Consider the following 21,400-nt stretch of genomic DNA (forward strand, 5'->3'; position numbering starts at 1 on the left):
TTTTTTGGAGAGATAATGCCTATGAAGGGTTTAGACATAAACTGTATAAACTAGGACAGAGTGGCAGTCAGGGAAACAAAGAAAATGGTTTGTTTCAAGGATAGGTGGTCAATAGCATATGTTACACAAAAAGGTCAAATATCCATTGGATTAAGCAGTTCGAAAAAGGCTCAAAATGGCCATTGGATTGAATGATAAAGTCCTTGCCCATCTCTTTGCTTCTCCTTGGGTCTCCCTATTCCCTGAAACAGAACAATATTGAAATTAGGCCAAGTAATAACCCTATAGTAGCCTGTAAATACTCAAGTGAAAGGAAGAGTCCTACACATCTCACTTTAAATCAAAAGCTGGAAATGATTAAGCTTAGCGAGGAAGGCGTGTTGAAAGGTGAGATGAGCCCAAAACTAAGTCTCTTATACTAAACAGCCAACTTACGAAAGCAAAGGAAAAGTTCTTAAAGGAAATTAAAAGTGCTACTCCAGTGAGCTCATGAATAAGAAAATGAAACACTCCTAGTGCTGATAGGGAGAAAGTTTAAGTGGTCTGGATAGAAGATCAGACCATCCACAATATTCTCTTAAGCCAAAACCTAATCCAGAGCAAGGTCCTAATTCTCTTCAATTCTGTGAAGGCTGAGAGAGTGGAGGAAGCTGCAGAATAAAAGTTTAAAACTAACACAGGTTTGGTTCCTGGGGCTTAAGAAAAGAAGCTGTCTCTTTAACATAAAAATGCAAGGGCTGTTGTAGATGCTGCTCCAGGTTATCCAGAAGATCTGGCTAAGATCCTTATGAAGCTGGCTACACTAAATAATAGGTTTTCAGTGTAAATGACAAAGCCTTCTGGTGGAAGATGTCATCTGGATGAACTTTCATAGTTAGAAAGGAGAAGTCAGTACCTAGCTTCAAAGGACAGGCTGACTCCTGTTAGGGTCTAATGTAGCCAGTGACTTTAGGTTGAAGCCAGTGCTTATTTACCATCCTGTAAATCCCAGAGTCCTAATGAATTATACTAAATCTACTCTTCCGTGCTTTGGAAATGAATCAGTAAAGTCTGAATGACAGCACTTCTGTTTTACAAAGCAGTTTACTGAATATTTTAAGCCCACTTTTCAAACCTGCTCAGAGCAAAAAATTCCTTTCAAAATACTAATGCTCCTTGAACAGTGTAATTGGTCACCCAAGAGTTCTGATGTACAGGATGCATGTTGTTTTCATGCCTGCTAATATATCTGTTTGGCAGTGCGTACAACATCTGAATAAAGGAGTAATTTTGACTTTGAAGTCTTACTGTTTAAGAAATACATTTTGTAAAACTAGCTGCCGTATAGATAGGGGTTCATCTTATTGATCTGGATAAAGTAGACTGAAAACCTTCTGGAAAGGATTCAACCATTCTAAAATGCCTGTAAGAACATTCATGATTCCATACGTAGAGGTCAAAATATCAACATGAATGACGTTTGGAAGAAGTTGATTCCAGTTTTCCTGGTTGATTTTGAGGGCTTTAAGACTTTGGTGGAGGAAGTAACTGCAGATGTAGTAAAAATAGCAAAGACTAGAATTAGAAGTGGAGCCTAAAGATTAGGACTGAATTGCTGCCACTCATCATAAAACTTGAATAGATGGGGAGTTGCTTGGTATGGATGAGCAAAAATGTTTTCTTGAGATGGAACCTACTCCTGGTGAAGATGCTGTGAAGATTGTTGAAATAACAAAGGATTTAGAATATTGCATAAACTTAGTTGATAAAGCAGCAGCAGAGTTTAAGAGGACTGACTCCAATTCAAAAGAAACTCTGCAGATAAAAGTATGCAAACAGCATTGCGTGTTACAGATAAATCGTTTGTGAAAGAAAGAGTCAGTTAATGTGGGAGACTTCATTGTTTGTCTTACCTCCGCTATCCCCATCCTTCAGTAACTACCCCCTGATCAGTCAGCAGCCAGCATCGTCAAAACAGGACCTTTGGACTCACTAAAAGCTTGGATGATGGTTTTTAGCAATAAAATATTTAAGATTTTATTTATCTGAGAAAGAGAAAAAGTATGAGAAGTGGAGGGTCAGAGGGAGAAGCAGATTCCCTTCTGAGTAGGGAGCCTGATGTGGGACTCAATCCCCAGACTACGGCATCATGACCTGAGCCAAAGGCAGTCGCCTAACCAACTGAGCCACCCAGGCGCCTCTATAATAAAGTATTTGTAAATTAAGGTATATACATTAGGTTTTTTAGACAATGATATTGCACCCTTACTAGAATACAGTATAGTGTAAACATAACTTTTATGTGCATCTGGAATCCAAAAAACTTCAGTAGTCTGACTTCCTTTATTCTAATACTTTAGTGTGGTGGTTTAGAACCGCATCTGCAGTATCTTTGAGATACACCTATAATGTCACTTACCCAAACAATACATTTTCCCTTTATGGCCTGAATATTTTTTTTCATCATTTCTTCATTATCATGGTAGACTTATTGAAATAAAGTCCAAACATGTTTTAGGTAGTTCTTTCATAAATACCTGTTTCAGCATATCCTGTAGTGAGGAAGAAATTCATTGTTTATACAGTGAGGATTGTCAGCAAATGAGTGAGCCATCAAAGGTCAAATAGTCTCAAAGGGTAAAAATCCTTCCTCAGGGGAAAGCATTGTACCAAAGTTGAACAATTGATTAGTGGCAATTTATATAATTCAACATAAAAGTTGCACCAAAACCCTTAAGGAAGGTATTTTTTCAATAGTAGCATGAGTGCTACTGTTTTTTTTTTTATTTTTTTAATTATTTTATTTTATTTTTTTTTAAAGATTATTTATTTGACAGAGAGAGATCACAAGTAGGCAGAGAGGCAGGCAGAATTAGTGAGAGGGAAGCAGGCTCCCTGCCGAGCAGAGAGCCCGATGCGGAACTCGATCCCAGGACCTTGGGATCATGACCCGAGCTGAAGGCAGCGGCTTAAACCACTGAGCCACCCAGGCGCCCAAGGAAGGTATTTAAAAAAAATTTTTTTTAAAGATTTATTTATTTTAGAGAGGCAGACAGTGAATGCAGTACAAGCAGGGGAAGGGGCAAAGGGAGAGAATCTCAAGCAGACTCCCCACTAAAAGTTGGAAGCTCAGTCGACTGAGCCACTAAGGCACCCCTGTTTTGGTTTTTTTGTGAGTTGTTTTTTTTTTTGTTTGTTTTTTTTTCATATTTTTAGTGTTGTCTTACAAAAAGCTAACTCTGTATGCCTTTTGTCTTTGAAGCTTGTTTTTGGTATTGCTGTTGCTGGGAGAGGTAATCAGAGCATATATCCCTCACAGCTTTAATAAAATTTGAGAAGAGCCTGAAAAATGTCATTAGTAGATAAACTGATTAACCCTAAAATGAAGTCTCTGACTATTTCAACTTTTCTGTGAATTCTACTTCAATAATAATATCATTGTGTAAAATATTATCATTTGGAAAAATATTCCAAGATGTTTTATGTTCAGATCTTGGTAGTTTCCTCAATATTTACTTTGTGTAAATATTGCGTAATTATGCATTGTTAAAAATGTATAATAATTATAAGAGTAAATTATCAGGATACAAGTATGTTAAGTAAAAGTTCTCTGTTTTCCGTATATACTCTTTTTTCCATCTTAACTTTTCTTTACTCCCTGGAGTAGTCACTGTAGTCACTGTTAATTTTGGTTTGTAGTCTTGCAAAGCTTTTCAGTGTGCACGTCTGTTAGTTTTTTTCTTTATACAGATGACAATACTGTTAACATTTTTGTTTGTACAAATTTTGCCCCGTTATTTTAAACTTTGTGTTAAATGAATAGTCACGTATTTTATCAGACTTATATTAATGGGTATTTAGACTTTTTTTGCTTGCTCTTTACACTGTTGTAGTATATGCATTCCTGTATGTTTTTTGTGTACTTGTGGGAATATATTTATTAGCTAAAATTTCAGATTTTTAAAAAAGATTTTATTTATTTATTTGAGAGAGCAGTGGGGAAGAGCAAAGGGAGAGGGAGAAGTAAGTTCCCAACTGAGGAGGGAGCCTGATATGAGGCTTGATCTGAGGACCCTGAGATCAGGACCCAAGCCAAAGGCAGATGCTTAACTGACTGAGCCACCCAGGAGGCCCAGAATTTCAGATTTCTTAGGTGAAAGACTATGCCTAAATAGATAATTGCCAAATTATCCTCCTTTATCAGCTTAGGCTCTTAGCAGTGTGAGTTCTTGGTTTCTACATCTTTGCAATTGGTTGGTCCTAGTCTGATTTATAAAAAAACAGTGTCTTCTCATTTTAAATTTGCATTTCAAAAAAGATTTTATTCATTTCTTTGTCCGAGAGAGAGCACATGGGGGGGTGGGGAGAGAAGCAGGCTGGGGGGCTCAATACCAGGACCGTGGGATCATGACCTGAGCCAAAGGCAGATGGTTAACGGACCGAGCCAGCCAGGTGTCCCTAAATCTGCATTTCTTTTGATGTTGCACAACTGTGTCATATATATGGAACATTTTTTTTTTTTTTTTTTATCCGTGGACAGTGCTCAGTTCTTTTGTCTAGGTGTGGGAAGCAGGTATTCTTTAAAGTTTTATTTCCAGGGTGCCTGGGTGGCTTGGTTAAGTGTCCCTCTCCTGAGTTTGACTCAGATTGTGATTTCAGAGTTTTGAGATCAAGCCCTGTATTGGGCTCTGCACTCAGCAGGGAGTCTGCTTGAGATCCCCCCTCCTCCGGCAATCTTTCCAAAATAAATTAATCTTAAAAAAAAAAAGTTTATTTCCAGGCATTGTAATTAGGGCTGCTGACTTACCCATGTAGGACATTAAGGTGAAAATGAATTATCCAAATAATTTGTCCTTCAACATTGTTTGTGGAATTACATTTTTTTTAAACAGGTTTTTTCTTTTCTTTATTTTTAACAGGTTTTGGTTTTTATGTAGTCCAGTAGCACCTTTCCTCCATGGCTTCTGGGTTTCATGTCCATCTTAGGAATAACTTTAGCCACATAATTATTCTGTTTAATAGCTGCATAGTTCTATTTTATTGGTGTATATTTTATTTAAGTCAGCAGTTCTTAAATTTTTGGTCTCAAGACCTTTTTATTGAGGACCCCACAGAGCTTTGGTTATGTAGATTTGTATCTATTTCCCTTTAGTTTATTTGAAAATAAACCTGAGAAAATGTAAAATTATGTATTCATTTAGAAAATCCATTGCATGTTAACAAATATTTTTTATGAAAAAAATATTCAAAAATACAGTGGGAAGAATAGCATTTTTAGGAATCTCTTTAAGTGCCTGACTTAACAGAAGTTAGTATAGTTGCATTCAGTCTGTGAAGGAGATAAGTTGTTTCATAGGAAGTATAAGAGTATATGTCCTCATACAAGTACATGGTTGGAAAAGGAGGATTTTTAATAGCCTTGTAAGTTAATTATAGATATTATCCTTTGATAATACGTTTTTTATAGGTCAGCTACAATGTAGGATCTGAAAACATAAGAATCTTTCCTTCTTTGTTTCATTAATATCTATTGGCCTGTCTTGCATTTGGCGTGGACCTTTTACCCATGCATGATTTTGAAACACCAGGGGTCCTTTGGAAAACATTGGTTCAGTGAGTTATGCAGATCTTCTAGATACTGATAGTTCTTATTATGCAGTATGAAAACAGTAACATTCATTAATATCACTACTAAACTCATCAGAAATGTGTTTTAGTTGTAAGTTGGTCACAATGGCACATGCAGTCTTTCCAGACCTCTGATTTTTCTCCTGGAAGCTCACTGTCTCCTGGAAGCTCAACAGAAATAACCATATTTATCTATCAGTCATGTTTAAAATGGAGTTCTATGAATAAAGTGGCTAGTTTACAATTCAGTACCTTAAGCATTGATTGTACTTTGATATATGGAAATGTTTTGTTGTTGATTTTGATTTTTTGCAGAATATGAAAAAGATGTAGATAGATTAAAATTTAATGAAACCAATTATTATGTTTCATCAGTGGCATTCTTAACTGCAACTGATGTTGTTACTGTCAGGTGAAGGTAAAGGGTGCAGTGACTGCTAGTACAATCTGATACCATTGTATGGAACTTGCTTAGATAGCAGCAGATTTAGTTCACCATTGCTTTTGTACCATTAGTACAAATGTCAACACAGGGAAAAATAAAATAACATCTTAGCATTATTATAAAAATAGTTCTTATCAGAGTTCCTGGAAGGGTCCTGAAGTCCCCTAAGCATTTGCAAACCACATTTTGATAACTGGATTTAAATGATCCCTTGTTGAAAGTGCTTAAGATGTTTCTAGATTTTCCAACATTAAGAGCATGCTTGTACAAACATTTTTACCTAATCATCTAATTATTTTGTTAGGATAAATTTTTATATGTCCAATCGCTGGATGCAAAAAAAAGGAAAAAGATAATTTTATTAATCATTTTTAATTGAGGTATAATTCACATATAACATTAGTTTCAGGTGTAAAACATGACTCAGTATTTGCGTATTTTTTTTTTTGTATTAACATATAATGTATTATTTGCTTCAGGGGCACAGGTCTGTGAATCATCAGTCTTACACAATTCACAGCACTCACCATAGCACCTACCCTCCCCAATGTCCATAACTATATTGTGAAATGATCACTGTAGAAAGTTTACTTAATATCTGTCACCATACTTAAAAAAGGTTTTTTTCCTTGTAATGAGAACTTTTAAGAATTACTCTTAGCAACTTTTCATATACATAATACATTGCCATTAACCATAGTCTCCATGTTGTATATCATTAATGACTTACGTATTTTATAACTGGAAGTTTGTACCTTTTGACCCTCTTCACTTCTTTTTACCCAACCCCTACCTCTGGCAGCCACCACTCTATTTCTGTGTTTATGACCTTGGTTTTTTAAGTTTTTTTGTTTTAAGATTTCCCCATATAAATGAGAACATAACAGTATTTGTCTTTCTTTATCTGACTTATTTAACATGTGCCCTCCACGTTCATCCAGTGTCTCAAATGAGAGATTTCTTCCTCTTTTTTTGTGGGCAAATAATACTCTATTGTGTACATACAACATTTTCTTTATCCATTCATTCATTGATGGGTACAGAGGTGATTTCCACATGTAAATAATGCTGCATGAACATGAGGGTGGTGCATACATCGTTTTGAGTTAGTGTTTTTATTTTCTTCAGGTAAATACCCAGAAGTGGAACTGCTAGATGATATGGTCGTTCTATTTTGAATTTTTTCAGGAAAGATTTAATTAATTTTGGAAAACCAGAGTATATAGTCCTTGACCTTATTACATGTGTCTTTAATAATTTCTATGCCTTTGCTTTTTTTCTTTTTTGTCCTTAGCGGCTTGGCAAATTCACATTGTCAAATGGATGTTGAAATGCATCTCATTTTTATGTCAGATTATCCAAGCGTTAATTATGGAGTTGTGAAGTATATATAATGTGTTTGGAAACCTGTCTTCAGACAACCTTATTCTCAGTGAGAAAATGAAATTTCCCTCTTGAGTTACCTCTGGTATCGTAATTCAGATAATTGTACTAAAGATGTTATCTTGGGCTATTTAAGTGTAACTTTGATGTGACATGAGTTTGTATTCCAGGTATTAGAATAAAACTTTTTTTCACTGTTATGTACAGATATGTAGAAACTAGTATACATTATTTCAGAGCATGTGACAGCATTACTCAGTGAATCCTTTTATTTTGTTATTTTCTCATTTGTGTGCTTGTGTAAAGAGAGAATTGCATTTTATAGCCCCCACCCCCACCCTTTTTAGGAGTCTCTTATTTTCCACTCTTTGGCTAATACCTTTTCATTTCTCTGAAAATTCAGCTTTCTTGCTCCTTGCTTTCTTTTCTGGTTAAGTGCTTCTGCTGTTTTTCTTAAGTAACTGCTTCATTATCTCTGTCAGAGCAGTTGGCACTCTGTAATTGTCTATTAACATTTCTGTGAATTACTCTAACAGATGAACCCAATGGGTCTCTAAAGTATAGCAGAGAATCTGTTAGGAATAGGTACAAAATGCATACTTTTTTTTTTCCTTTAAAGATTTTATTTAGGGGCACCTGGGTGGCTCTGTCGTTCTACATCTGCCTTAGGCTCTGGTCATGGTCCCACGGTCCTAGAATCGAACCTATTTCGGGCTCTCTGCTCGGTGGGAGGCCTGCTTCTCCCTCACCCTCTCCCTCTGCTTGTATTCCCTCTCTCCCTGTGTCTCTCTCTGAAATATACTCTCTGAAATAGATACACGGGGAGAGAGAATATAAGCAGGGGGAGAGAGTGAGGGAGAAGCCGACCTCCTGCCGCCCATGCAGGGCCCGATCCCAGGACTCTGGGACCATGACCAGAGCCGAAGGCAGATGTGGAACAACTGAGCCACCCAGGCACTGAAAATACATACTTTCTAAATGAAAGAGCGAAAACTACTCATTATTTGCTACTATAATATTATCTACCATTTAAAATTATTTTTAAATTAAAATAAATTTTCAATTGTTGTAAATACACCATAACAAAATTTGCCATCTTAGCCATTTTTTAAGTGTACAGTTCAGTAGCGTTGAATACATCCATGCTGTTGTGCATTCAGTCTCCAGAACTCTTTCATCTTGCAAAACTAAAACTCTGTACCCATTAAACAGTTGTCCATTCCCTTTCCTTCTAGCCCCTGCCATTTTACCTTCTATCTCTGAATTTGATTACTTTAAATACCTCATACAAGTAGATTCATACTGTTTGTCTTTGGTGATTGGCTTATTTCACTTAATGTAATGTCCTTAAGGTTCATCCTCAGACTTTGTTTTTAAGTCTGACACATATTCCACTGTATATTTAAACCACATTTTATTTATCTACTCATCTGTCAGTGGACACTTGGGCTGCTTCCTTCCTTTGGCTGTTGTGAAGACTGCTGATAGGAATGTGAATATAAAAACTACCATGTTTGACGCTGACTTTTTACTTTTAGATGGGCACTCTGGTTTTTTAAAAATGATAAAAGCAAAACTTGGCAAGCAAACCTTCGGCTGATCTCTAAGTTTGATACTGTTGAGGACTTTTGGGCGTAAGTAACCATTTTAGGATGTTTGTTTTATTAAAAATGTATAATTTTTCATTTTAAGTCACATTCCCAAATTGGAGGATAAGGTAAACAATAGATGTTCATCTGTAGACCTACCTTTTTGTTTGTCCATCTCCTCAAAACTGTTTGAATTGGAAAGCTTCAGTCTTGTCAGCCTTTAGCCCTGTGTATATTCTATATTCTTGTCCTCAGAGATCCTTCCTTGAGAGTCCTTGGTTGCTTCTGGAACTTTTGACAATATGTTGGAACCTGTCCCCTTTCTTGGTTGCCTAGATACATTTGCCCCATACTCCAGAGCTTTGTTAGGTTCCCATTTTTGCAAATTTTTTTTGGGTGTAACACCTAGGATTTCCTGTGATATGGATTCTGAGATTTTTCAAAGGTGGAAAGGTTTGTCCAAGTAAAATTTAGGTAAAGTAAAATTTAAAATTTGTAGTCTTTTCAAGAAGTTTTATCGTATTGATTCTCAAAAAAATATAGAGTGTAATTTTTTTGAAAAATAATTTTCATTTCAAAGATAAAACTTGTTAAAAACATTTTTAAGAGGTGTAACTTACCTAAAAATTCTAATTTGTACATCTAGTATTTTTTTTTGATCTTATATATGTTGAATCAGTGATGTAACTCTTATGTATTAACATAACCCCCGAGTGTATTTTGCCCACACAAAAGAACAGATTGTCAGAAGATTCATATATGTATACTTCTTTCAGGGCAGAAACAGTATTCTTCTGTGTCTTTGCAGTGCTTTGCCCAGAATAGACATTAAATATGCATTTGAATCACTGGGGGAAAAAAGCATAGAATAATTAGAGAAAATTTAAAAATTTTGAGCTGTGTACTTTGAGTGGTCACTTTATATTGAAATCATTATCTTTTTATGAAGTAATGGAACTGTATTTAAATCCCCAGTAATTCATAGGTTTAGTTGTCTAATTAAACTAGGGTTACTATGTTTTGCCCTTCATCAAAACATCAAGTGATTTTCTTCTTTGATTGTATTTATTTGAGTCCTCTAAAAAGTCTTCAGTCTCCTATGGAAGAGGAAGAACAAGAGTCTTGGGAACCATTTCCCCCTCTGAACCAGATCTGCATTCATCTGGTTTGTTAGACTTTTCACCGGTTTACATAATTGGGTTTCTAAGTGAGCCTGTAATTACAGTATGGCCCCATACTTTAGTTATGTGTAAGCAGTATCATTGCATAGTAGACTTTCACACTTAGACATATGAAGGAATTCTTTAGCTTTCTGTAAATACCTAAGCACTTAATTTCTCACTTTTTTTCCTGACAGATTTAGTTGTAAACAGTTGTTGAGCCCTTTGGGACTTATCCAGTCTCATCTGTAGTGCTCTGATTCTGTTTAAATGTGTCACTACAAATACTCATTACTATAAACTTAATAGACCTTAGAGCACAGTGAAGGAGAAAGGAGAAGGCATAAAGCAGCATTGGGCATTTCTACCTTGAGTGCCGTTGAAGAAAGCATTTCCACCCTCCAGTAATTTCATAAAGTGGTGGTGCTAATTCTATAGTTACTGTTACTGTCCAGGCCTCATCTCTTGCCTAGTGGAAGCTGCCAATAATAATGTAGTTAGGAAGAGTGACCAATGAGTAACTCTGCAGATCTTATTCAGCCTTAGGCTACCTTCCCCCAAATTGGATTTGTATGTAATCCTGTGGAATGTGATCCAAAAAATGCCAGAATCTTTCTTTAAAAATTCTACTTGAAATATTTCTGGATTAAAATAGCATCAAGAGAATCCGACTAAGGATAATAGCATTGTCCATGGTCTGCAGATGTAGCAAAGATCATGTTTCTGCATCTAATGTTGGAGACAGGCAAAACATCCTTAAATCTGTTGCCAATTTTATTATATTGCAAGAAGAAACTTTAGGAGGTCAAATGATTTAGCCTTCTACCTTCAGGCTAGTGAATATTTAAGTCATTGCAAGTGTTACTCTGTTACATTGATATTTGGGGAAAAGTTTAGAAATACAGATTCCAGGGTTCCACCCTATATATAAAGGGATTAAAATCACAGGTATAGGACCTGGGGTGGTTTTTGTTTGTTTGCTTGCTTGTTTTTTCCCAAAGCTTTCCAAATAATTGCTACGCTGACTGACTAGTAATGACTGAAGTATTTGAGACCATTGGTCTTTTCTAGGACAACTTCAAGGATAATAATGTTGTCTTCTTTCAGTCACGCAGTGCTGATAGTGAGGAAGTTTGTCTTGCTTTCCCTTGATTTGTTTTTTTCTGTGTTTAAAACTGCTCATTAGCATCATGAATTCTTTTCATGTACAGAAAGCAGCCTCATACCTCCTATTGTCAGTTTCTTATATATACATATGTATGCATTGAGTTAACTAATACATCAAAATATACTTTTGTCAGAATAAAATCATAAAAAGTATTTTCTTGAAAATGATCAAATGCTGATTCTTGAACTGACGATTATTAAGATACCTGTTTGGTCCATTATGGAAATTGACTCAGTAGAAAAGCAAGTAAACTTTTATCTTTTTATTTTATCATATTCTCTAAATGTGTATGTAAGTACCTTAACTCTATATTATATATTCTATGTTTATAATTGTCCTTTTCTTTTACCTAGTCTGTACAACCACATCCAGTTGTCTAGTAATTTAATGCCTGGCTGTGACTATTCACTTTTTAAGGTATGTTTAACTGGTGATTTCATACATTCATTATAAGACTGGACCATTCAGTTACTCAGTAAGAAATCTTGTCAGAAACTTAGGAATAGTTAATGCTCTGAGTTTTGGAGAAAAATTAAATTAATTTTACTGGGTTTTAGCCTAAACAAATTTTGCCTTACTGCTATAAATAATTGCAATTGAGAATCTTACTCTTTGGGCACACACTGTGATTGATTTTTGACCATCCAGTCCAGTCTCTCTTATACATTTGAGTAGACTGAAGACTAGAACTCTAGAGTTCATCAGGAATTCTTAACCTTGGATGCATTGGTCTTTGGGATGTTCATATTTACAAATGGGTTTTGTCAAGTGGTAGGGGGTGGGGCATTCATTAACTGAAATTGCATAATTTTTGCATATATTTTCTATATATAGAAATGTATGTAGCTTCTCAAGGGTATCTGTTTCTCGGTGTTAAGAAAGGAACCCCAAGGTTTATAGCTAATAACTATGTCAGGACTCTAATTCTGTAGTCCCATAGCTTTAAATCCTGCCTGCTTCCCCCCCCCACCCCCACATCAAAAACAGCTTTATGGAGAACAAAGTAAGAAGTTGACAGAGTTGTTGCTTCCTCTTTGTAGTGCTCTCAATTAAAGTAACAATTTTGTCTAATGTTGTTACCTACTAACCTTGTAGGATGGTATTGAGCCTATGTGGGAAGATGAGAAAAACAAACGAGGAGGACGATGGCTAATTACATTGAACAAGCAGCAGAGACGAAGTGACCTGGATCGCTTTTGGCTAGAGACAGTAAGGTTTTAAAATTATAAAGCAGTTTTGGAATATTAAAACTTAGTTTGGATTACATTTTACATTGGTTACTTAATTTAAGAGATAAGGATGCCCACCCTATAAAATCTTAAGCCAGCTTTAATTTTGTACTATCAGTGTATACTGTGTATTTTACACTTTACATACTGGTACAGTGAAACCTCATACCATATTACAAATCAGATATAAAGAGATAGGCAGTTTACTTTCACCTTCCATAGTAAGCTCATCCTGGTCATTTCATTAGCCTCAGAATTCTGGAACCTTGCATTTTGTATGATATAAGTTTTACAGCCCTCTTAGAATATTACTTTGTATACTAAATTTTTTAGATCATTGAAGCAAACAATGAAATTGATCCTATATATTGTGATATAACCTGGAACTTTTGGCTTTATAAGACATACATTAAATATAAGGTAATTGTCATTTTCTCTAGTGAGAAGTTCTAAACCCCAACCTATCAGACATAGGGATAATAGTCTCTTTTGGATTTTTAGCACTTGTCATAGTGTTTCATTTATAGTTAGCACTTACTAAGTTAAGTAGTTCATCAGTATTTCAATGAATGGGTTTTTTGTTTGGTTCGTTTTTGTTTTGTTTTTTTTTTTTAATGAGATTAATTTTGTTTTGGGGGGAGATTATCAGTAAATCCATTTTAGAATTCCACTTTAAAGTCATTTCAGCTCTATAAGATGACAGATGTTCTGGAGATGGATGGTTGTGATAGTTACACAGTGTTGTCAATATACTTAATGCCACTGAACCATATCCTTAAAAATGGTTAAAAGTGATTTAATGTTGTGTCGTCCATACTCAAATCAAAAAAACCATTTTTTAAATGGTAAAAATGGGTAAATTTTATATTTGCCACAATAAAAAAAATTGTGTTCATGAAAAACAGCAAGAACAAGAGGCAGCATGAGCAACTATTCAGTGATTCCATTATTATTTGTTTGCTGGCAAGTTGAAGCAGCAGCAGAGCAAATGAATATTAAGATAATTTGCCTTTGACATTTGCCCTGACCTCAATTGCCCCACTTGCTTAAAAAGCTAAAACAACTGTTAATGATCTTGATATTAAACACACAAATGAATTTTTGAAAAGTCAGGACAAAGAACTATATACATAAATATAATTTGACGTTCAAAAAGTTAACTTTTGATTTAAAAACTTTTTTAAAGAGACATTGTAGTTCATTAAGCAATGTATAATTTATTTAATGTAATTTGGGATTGAATTTTTTTCTTTTTTAAAGCTGCTGTGCCTTATTGGAGAATCTTTTGATGACTACAGTGATGATGTATGTGGAGCTGTTGTTAATGTTAGAGCTAAAGGTGATAAGATAGCAATATGGACTACTGAATGTGAAAACAGAGAGGCTGTTACACATATAGGGTAAGTTTTGCTGTTTAAAATACTAAGATAAAAATATATTAAGATAACTAAAAGTTAAAGTATGGTTATTTATAGCTTAAAAAATACTTGGATTTGTAGATGATTATTTTCCTTATAATGTTTTAAAGTTAAAATCTTAAACTGCTGTGTTACCATTTTCTTATTCTTTTTTTTTTTTGTTCTGTAAAATTTCTTTTTCCTCACAATGGGAGTATAGAATCAATCTCCAGAGTGCACTATTTTGGCATGTAGACTTTTATTCATTTATCATATGATAGTATTGTCTTTTTTCTATTTTAAAATCATAACATTAATATTCTAATACTCTTAGTAATTCAGTGAGTATTGGCAAATAATGTATGTGCATTCTGTGTACATATGTGTACACTGTACATAAACTTCCGGTCAGATTTAAGTGATAAGTGATCTTAGTTCTGACCATATTTTTAATATGTTTTTATGTTTTTAATTTTTTTGTTTGTGAATATTATTCCTTGTAAAAATTGCCTGTCATTTCCACCCCACCCCCACCCTCATATTGGTCATTGTTAACTGGGATCTTCTTTTTATTACATTTAACTTAGTAAAATTTGACTTTAAATTTTGTTTTAAAATTAAGTATTGGTCATAGGTCACAAAATGTTTGGTTTGCCCTTTGTGATTTTTTCCAAACATTATGAATTCTCCTGTGAACATAATTTCTTTCTAGATTAAAAGGTATGGAGATCTACCAGATTTCATTCCACAGAGGTTTTCTCTAAAGAAAAGTTGACTGTTGTTTGTGGTCATATTCTCAATCTTCCTGTCAGCATCAAAAGTTATTAGTTGTGGGGATTTAATATTTTAAAACAGTTTAAAAATAAGTACAAATTTTTTTCTTTGAAAATCTTGTATTTGTGTCAGTATTAAAAATTATTGAAATCTTTGTGAAATATTTGACTTCAGTTTTTCAAGGGAGGATTTTTTCTTTAAACCCTTCCAAGTTATATGGCTCAGTGCTCTGACTTTCTGGCATTTTTAATGATTAAGTATAATAGAAGGGAATACACTGTATCATAATATAAATCTGATAATAGTTACAATTTTGATTATCATAAAATTGTTTTTAGAAACTTTATTTGAGGGAAGGTAATAGAATCTTCTGGAAGGTTGAGTATGGATAAAAACTGTCCTAGTATCATATTGGAGAATTTAGCTCCAATATGTATAAACGTGTATCTTTATTTTGGTGTTTATTTTTGAAGTGTTGCTGTTTTTCTTAAGAATAGATGTCTGGATTCCTAACTTTACTTGTGGTGCTCTCTGTGATCTGGCCCCAATTTTACACTGTCGTGCTATACTCCTTTTCCTTATGAGCTATAGCCACATAGCCTTATTTTGTTCCCCAGCCTTCATATGTGCTTCTTTCTCTCAGCATTTTACTTTTAACCTCATGACTTTTATTTTTTTTTTTTTTAAAGATTTTATTTATTTATTTGACAGAGAGAGATCACAAGTAGGCAGAGAGGCAGGCAGAGAGAGAGAGAGGAGGAAGCAGGCTCCCCGTGGAGCAGAGAGCCCGATGCGGGGCTCGATCCCAGGACCCTGAGACCATGACCTGAGCCGAAGGCAGCAGCCCAATCCACTGAGCCACCCAGGCGCCCCATCCTCATGACTTTTAAAGGGGAGATTTCTCTTATTTCACAGACAAGATTAGATTATCCTTGTTATACAATATCACAGCCCCTACACTTACCCATTTTGGCACTCATCATAGTTTGTTCTTAAAATAGAGTCACATGTTATTTGAAAATTAGGTTGCAGAGTTAGTATTTAAAGCAGAAGTCATGTATGTTCTAAATTACCCTGAAAATACAATAAAGTAAGTGTGGTAAATGTAATTTGTAGTAATACACAATATTTATTAGGTTTATATGCAAAATATCATTGTAGCATTTTATATCCGCGAATTAAATTAAAGTAGATACATAGGCAATTTTGTATAAAAGAGTTATGCAAAAAAAAAAAAAAGTTATGCATATGATACAGCTCCACTGTATGTATTTGTAATTATTTGCAAATAATCAAATACTATGAACACCCAGGGACTGTCCACGCTTTACTTATTATTGATTTATTAGTAATTACACAGTACTTCATAACAGGTCTCAGATACTAGTTAAGTGATTAACTGAAATTGTTGTAAAATGAAGGGTGAATTTTACTGAAAGGAAGAGGGTGTGCAGTTTCCTCTTTCATGCTCTGGACTTTTTTTTTTATGTAAAGAACAGTAATAAATTTAGTGTGTGTGAATGAAAATTAATGTCTACTATTTTTATTTTTCTTCTTCTAGGAGGGTATACAAGGAAAGGTTAGGACTTCCTCCAAAGATAGTGATTGGTTATCAGTCCCATGCAGACACAGCTACAAAGAGCGGCTCCACCACTAAAAATAGGTTTGTTGTTTAAGAAGACACCTTCTGAGTATTCTCATAGGAGACTGCGTCAAGCAATCGAGATTTGGGAGCTGAACCAAAGCCTCTTCAAAAGCAGAGTGGACTGCATTTAAATTTGATTTCCATCTAAATGTTGCTAAGATATAAGAGAAGTCTCATTCGCCTTTGTCTTGTACTTCTGTGTTCATTTTTTTTTTTTTTTTTTAATTTTGGCTAGAGTGTCCACTATCCCAATCAAAGAATTACAGTACACATCATCCCCAGAATCCATAAGTGTGTTCCTGGCCCACTCTGTAATAGCTTAGTAGAATTACCATTACAAACACATTTTACGTATCCACAATATTCAGAAAAGAACTTGCGTTTCTATACCTTACAGGAAAAAAATTTTGTTTATGTTCCATTGTATGCAGGAGCATATTTTGCTGGTTTGAAAGAGAAAGATGCATACAGTTTTCTAGCAATTTTCTTTGTTTCTTTTTACAGCATTGTCTTTGCTGTACTCTTGCTGATGGCTGCTAGATTTTAATTTATTTGTTTCCCTACTTGATAACATTAGTGATTCTGATTTCAGTTTTTCATTTGTTTTGCTTTTGTTTTTTTCCTCATGTAACATTGGTGAAGGATCCAGGAATATGACACAAAGGTGGAATAAACATTAATTTTGTGCATTCTTTGGTAATTTTTTTGTTTTTTTGTAACTACAAAGCTTTGCTACAAATTTATGCATTTCATTCAAATCAGTGATCTATGTTTGTGTGATTTCCTAAACATAATTGTGGATTATAAAAAATGTAACATCATAATTACATTCCTAATTAGAATTAGTATGTCTGTTTTTGTATCTTTATGCTGTATTTTAACACTTTGTATTACTTAGGTTATTTTGCTTTGGTTAAAAAATGGCTCAAGTAGAAAAGCGGTCCCATTCATACTAAGACAGTGTACAAAACTGTAAATAAAATGTGTACAGTGAATTGTCTTTTAGACAACTAGATTTGTCCTTTTATTTCTCCATCTCTATGGAAGGAATTTGTACCTCTTATTGCCAGGCAGTCTCTATTGTGTCTTCTTGTAGTGTCTTCCACGTGAACAGCATAAGTTTGGAGCACTAGTTTTGATTATTATGTTTATTAAAATTTTTAATAAATTGAATAGGTAGCACCATATGTATGGAATTAAATTGATGTGGCTATCTTTGTTTTTTATGCAGGAAGGCATGGTCCTTCAGTCTTAGGTAAATGTACTCTTAATGTGTTAAAACTCAAGAGAATTACTATCTTGGTGCATTACCATTTGATCGGAATGGTAGTTGTAAAACTTGGTTGCTGAATTGAGATGTTCTGTTGTGTCACTATGATAGCATAGGGAAGGAGTACAGGTGGTGGGGATATATACATTAAGAATTTTGTTAGTGTTACTGTCTAAATAGAATGGAATAAATAGGTATGAAGACTTATATTTATATTGGTAAATTGGTGTAGTGTGGTTTTATGTAAATTTGAAAACTTGATCTACTCTTTGTAGGCATTTGAAAGCACATGTGAAAAACTTTGTACATAATAGATAACTGTATTTCTGATGAGATAAAATGAAATATGGCTGTTATAGACAAAAAGGTCAGCTGAACTTACAGATAGAATGAAAATCATTAGATAAGAGGAAATTTTTTCTTTAAATGGTGATTATGAATTAATTTAAAAACTAATAAGTTTGACAAAAATCCTGTATATAGTAAACATGAAATTAATAGTATTGATTTCATTGAAGAATTTAAAAACAGCTTAAAGGGTACCACAGGCTACTATCTGAGTACTCTGAATACCACAAACACCTCTTACTTAGTATTCTATAAATATGGAATCTTTTGTGTTTATAATCTCTATAGACTGTACCTGATATCTGCTGCTTAAGCTTGGGTGATTGGTTAAGGTGATTTATTGTCTGTGTTGATACATAGTTGTGAGCACTACAAGAGCTTATATATACATGGTGGTGGTGGTGGTGCTGTGTTGACAGTGGGTGGGATTAGAGTAATATATTAGAAATCAGTGCTCTGTTTCCTTAATTCTAAGGGGTAGTCCATTTTAAGAAGCATCAGCTTTCAGGAGTGGTGGAGGAATAATGAATTAAATGTACACATTTCTAAATTTGTTTTTAAAACCTGATTTATAATACTCGTTTGATTATCCTTATTCTCACCATTTTAGAATCATAATCAGTTTTATTTTAAGTCTTCTCCCAGTGGGTGGGGAGGATGATGAATTACTGAGTCACTTTTGGCAGATGCCACATAAGTATTACAGTGACTTGCAACTTTTCATAACTTCATTAGCATCTTTTCTAAATATAAGATTAGACTGTACATGACTTTCTATCTTTTTTCTCCCTGTCCAATAGGAGATTATAAATAAATATATTTTCATAATAGAGAATTAAAATCTTTTAACAAAAGAATTGTAATTAATTGTAGGGATGTGACATATTTAACCAATTTAATTGTTTATTCAGTTCTAGAGAAGGCTTTGAGACATACTGTGTAAGAATTAAATAATTACAATACTTATATAGTACTTAATCTGTGCCAGGCAGTGTTCTAAGCACTTTACATGCACTTTAACCTGCACAATTATCCTTTGATGTAGGTGCTGTTGTCCCCATTTTATAGATGAAACAGAAGCACTGAGGATGTAAGTCACTTTATAGCTTTTAAGTTGCAAAATGGATTTTGTTACAGAGACCCTATAAATCACATTATACTCTATCAGTGTAGAGCCTATCTTATAGGCTATAGTAAATCACATCAGATTGTAGTCGTGTTATAGGCCAGGCATTTTTCTTTCATTTTACTTCCTTTGGTAATGGAACTTAAAATAGGCCTTCTAGGCTCACCCTGTTAGCAAGCAACTAAGTCATTTGGGGGAGTTTTGAGAACATGGAGACAAAGATAACAGGAGTTTACAGATACATGAGTTATATAGTTATATAAGTTAAGCGAAAATTTTCATATACTTTTAAGTGTCTATATTCTGTTCTAAAATAATTGGTAAAGCAAAATTTTCAAGTCGATAGGAGTCAACATTCTTAAGAGCTATAGCTTGCATTTAAAAGGATAATTTAATTTTCTAAGGTAGTATGATAATGCAATGTTTTAAATTTTAAAATTAAAACAAGTTAATGACCAGTCTCTGTGCTACTTTTTATCTCTAATTGTTATGGATTCTCTTCATTATTTAGTGGGGGGAGAGCTAAATTTTCTCACTCAAAGTCAGACTCTCTAGACTAATACAAGCTTTTAGTCAGAGTGACATTAGAGAACAAAATGGTAGGTCATTGTTACCCAGTGTCTCTGTGGACCAGTGTAGAAATTGAGAATGTCTGCATTCTATAGCAGTTTGATACTACTATCACATTAAAGTATGTGATCAGTAATCTAATAATTTTTGAAAATATATTTTACAAAAGTAAGTTTTTGACAGAGTGCAATTTAAGGGTTAAAACTGGTCCTTCACATACAATTTGAGAAACATTACTCTTAGGTGGTTTTCCTCAGGAACCAAGGCCAGCTCATTTGCCCATCCTTCCCTGAAACAGCTAGGTTTGTTATTTCTCTACACCTCATCTCCTCACAACGATTGGACTTGGTGTCAAAATTTCAGTCCTAAACTGTATATCTTTAAATAATGCTGTGGTATCCTGCTTATTATGAATTCCAAAGTAGACATCAGGCAACCTTCCTCGTACTTCAAGTAGTTTAGACTTTAATGTTGCTGTCACTATTCCATTGCTAGAAGCCAGAAATGAAATTGCAGGCACGTGATCACGTGTGGTACTATGGTTTGCTATTTTTTTAATTGAGAGGAACAAATTTCACATTTTAATCTTGTCCTGTTTTCTTCTAATTCAGAGCTTGTCGTTTTTGCCTTTATAGTCGTCAGTGTAAATTGTAGTCTTACCTTTGTATACTTGAGTTTTTGTGTTTGTGTAAAGGAAATAGTATTGTGTTCTCTAGCAGGGGCACATATTCTCTACCCCTTCCCCATCCATACTGTTCTAATCCACATACATGAGTCATCATCAGTTCTGTAACTGTGTCCTATAGTGCTTCTTAACAAGTTTTGCAGTTTTTGGCCTTGTGATTTTTTTTATTGGTTTTTAATTGCTTTACTTTCTTCTAATGAGCCAATATTTATGACTTGTTTTAAATACAGTGGTTTCTTTGCTAGATTGTACTTCTTCCCAAAGACAAGCAGTAAGACCTATTGTATTTTAGGCCTGTAAACATTGAAAAAGCTTGAATCAAATACATTGATACTGGACCCTGTTTTATTTTTAAGCAGTGTAATAAACTTAACTTCATAATTTTTGAAATGAGAGTATTTCCCAAACACATCTATGTATTGTCAAAACCATTTCCCTTGGCATTCGGTTTTGTTTTTAAGGGTATTCTTTTGCTTTATTTTTGTTTTCAATCTTTGACTCAATTTTGAGTAAATAGTTTCTGTGAAATGCTGTGGATTTTGTTTTTGTATAGGAGACTATAAAATATGTGAGGTACAAGATTTTGTTCCAACCTGACCCTGCTTTGGGTTGTCTCATGTCAAGGCCTTAAGTGTATTACATACACATTTGTGACCTTTTCTGTGTTCTGGCTTTGCCTTCCAGATAATAACTATGGTTAAATGTTGCAGTGTCCTGCACTTCCTCAAGCATAAGGGATTTGTAATTGAGCCAGAATGACATTTAAGGGAATCACAAGTTGTCATTTCACATGTTTTTTCTACTTTAAGGAAACCGCTAATTATTTACCTCCTCATGCTTTTTATGAAGTGCTGTTCTTCATAAAGTGTCTTTAAGTATTCATATTTTGCATTTCTGCTAATCTTAGGTTATCCATTCTGTCACTTTATTTGTGACAGTGACTTCCAACTATTTGTTCTTATTCATGACCTTTCTCTTGTGCTTCAGATTTGTTTCTCCCTCAC

General features: G+C 34.3%; 1 protein-coding gene across 1 annotated transcript in view; it reads left to right on the plus strand.

Annotated features, from left to right (window-relative positions):
* EIF4E (eukaryotic translation initiation factor 4E) overlaps window positions 1-19,601 on the plus strand; it is a 44,438-nt gene extending 24,837 nt beyond the window's left edge. The window contains exons 3-7 of the mRNA XM_045997146.1: window positions 8,974-9,069; window positions 11,706-11,769; window positions 12,448-12,561; window positions 13,842-13,981; window positions 16,314-19,601. Coding sequence (XP_045853102.1) covers window positions 8,974-9,069; window positions 11,706-11,769; window positions 12,448-12,561; window positions 13,842-13,981; window positions 16,314-16,428 — 529 coding nt within the window. The 3' untranslated portion in view covers window positions 16,429-19,601. The remainder of the gene's footprint in view (window positions 1-8,973; window positions 9,070-11,705; window positions 11,770-12,447; window positions 12,562-13,841; window positions 13,982-16,313) is intronic.
* The last annotated feature ends 1,799 nt before the right edge of the window (window positions 19,602-21,400 follow it).

Source organism: Meles meles, chromosome 2 (genome assembly GCF_922984935.1).
Source record: "Meles meles chromosome 2, mMelMel3.1 paternal haplotype, whole genome shotgun sequence".
Taxonomy (NCBI): Eukaryota; Metazoa; Chordata; class Mammalia; order Carnivora; family Mustelidae; genus Meles; species Meles meles.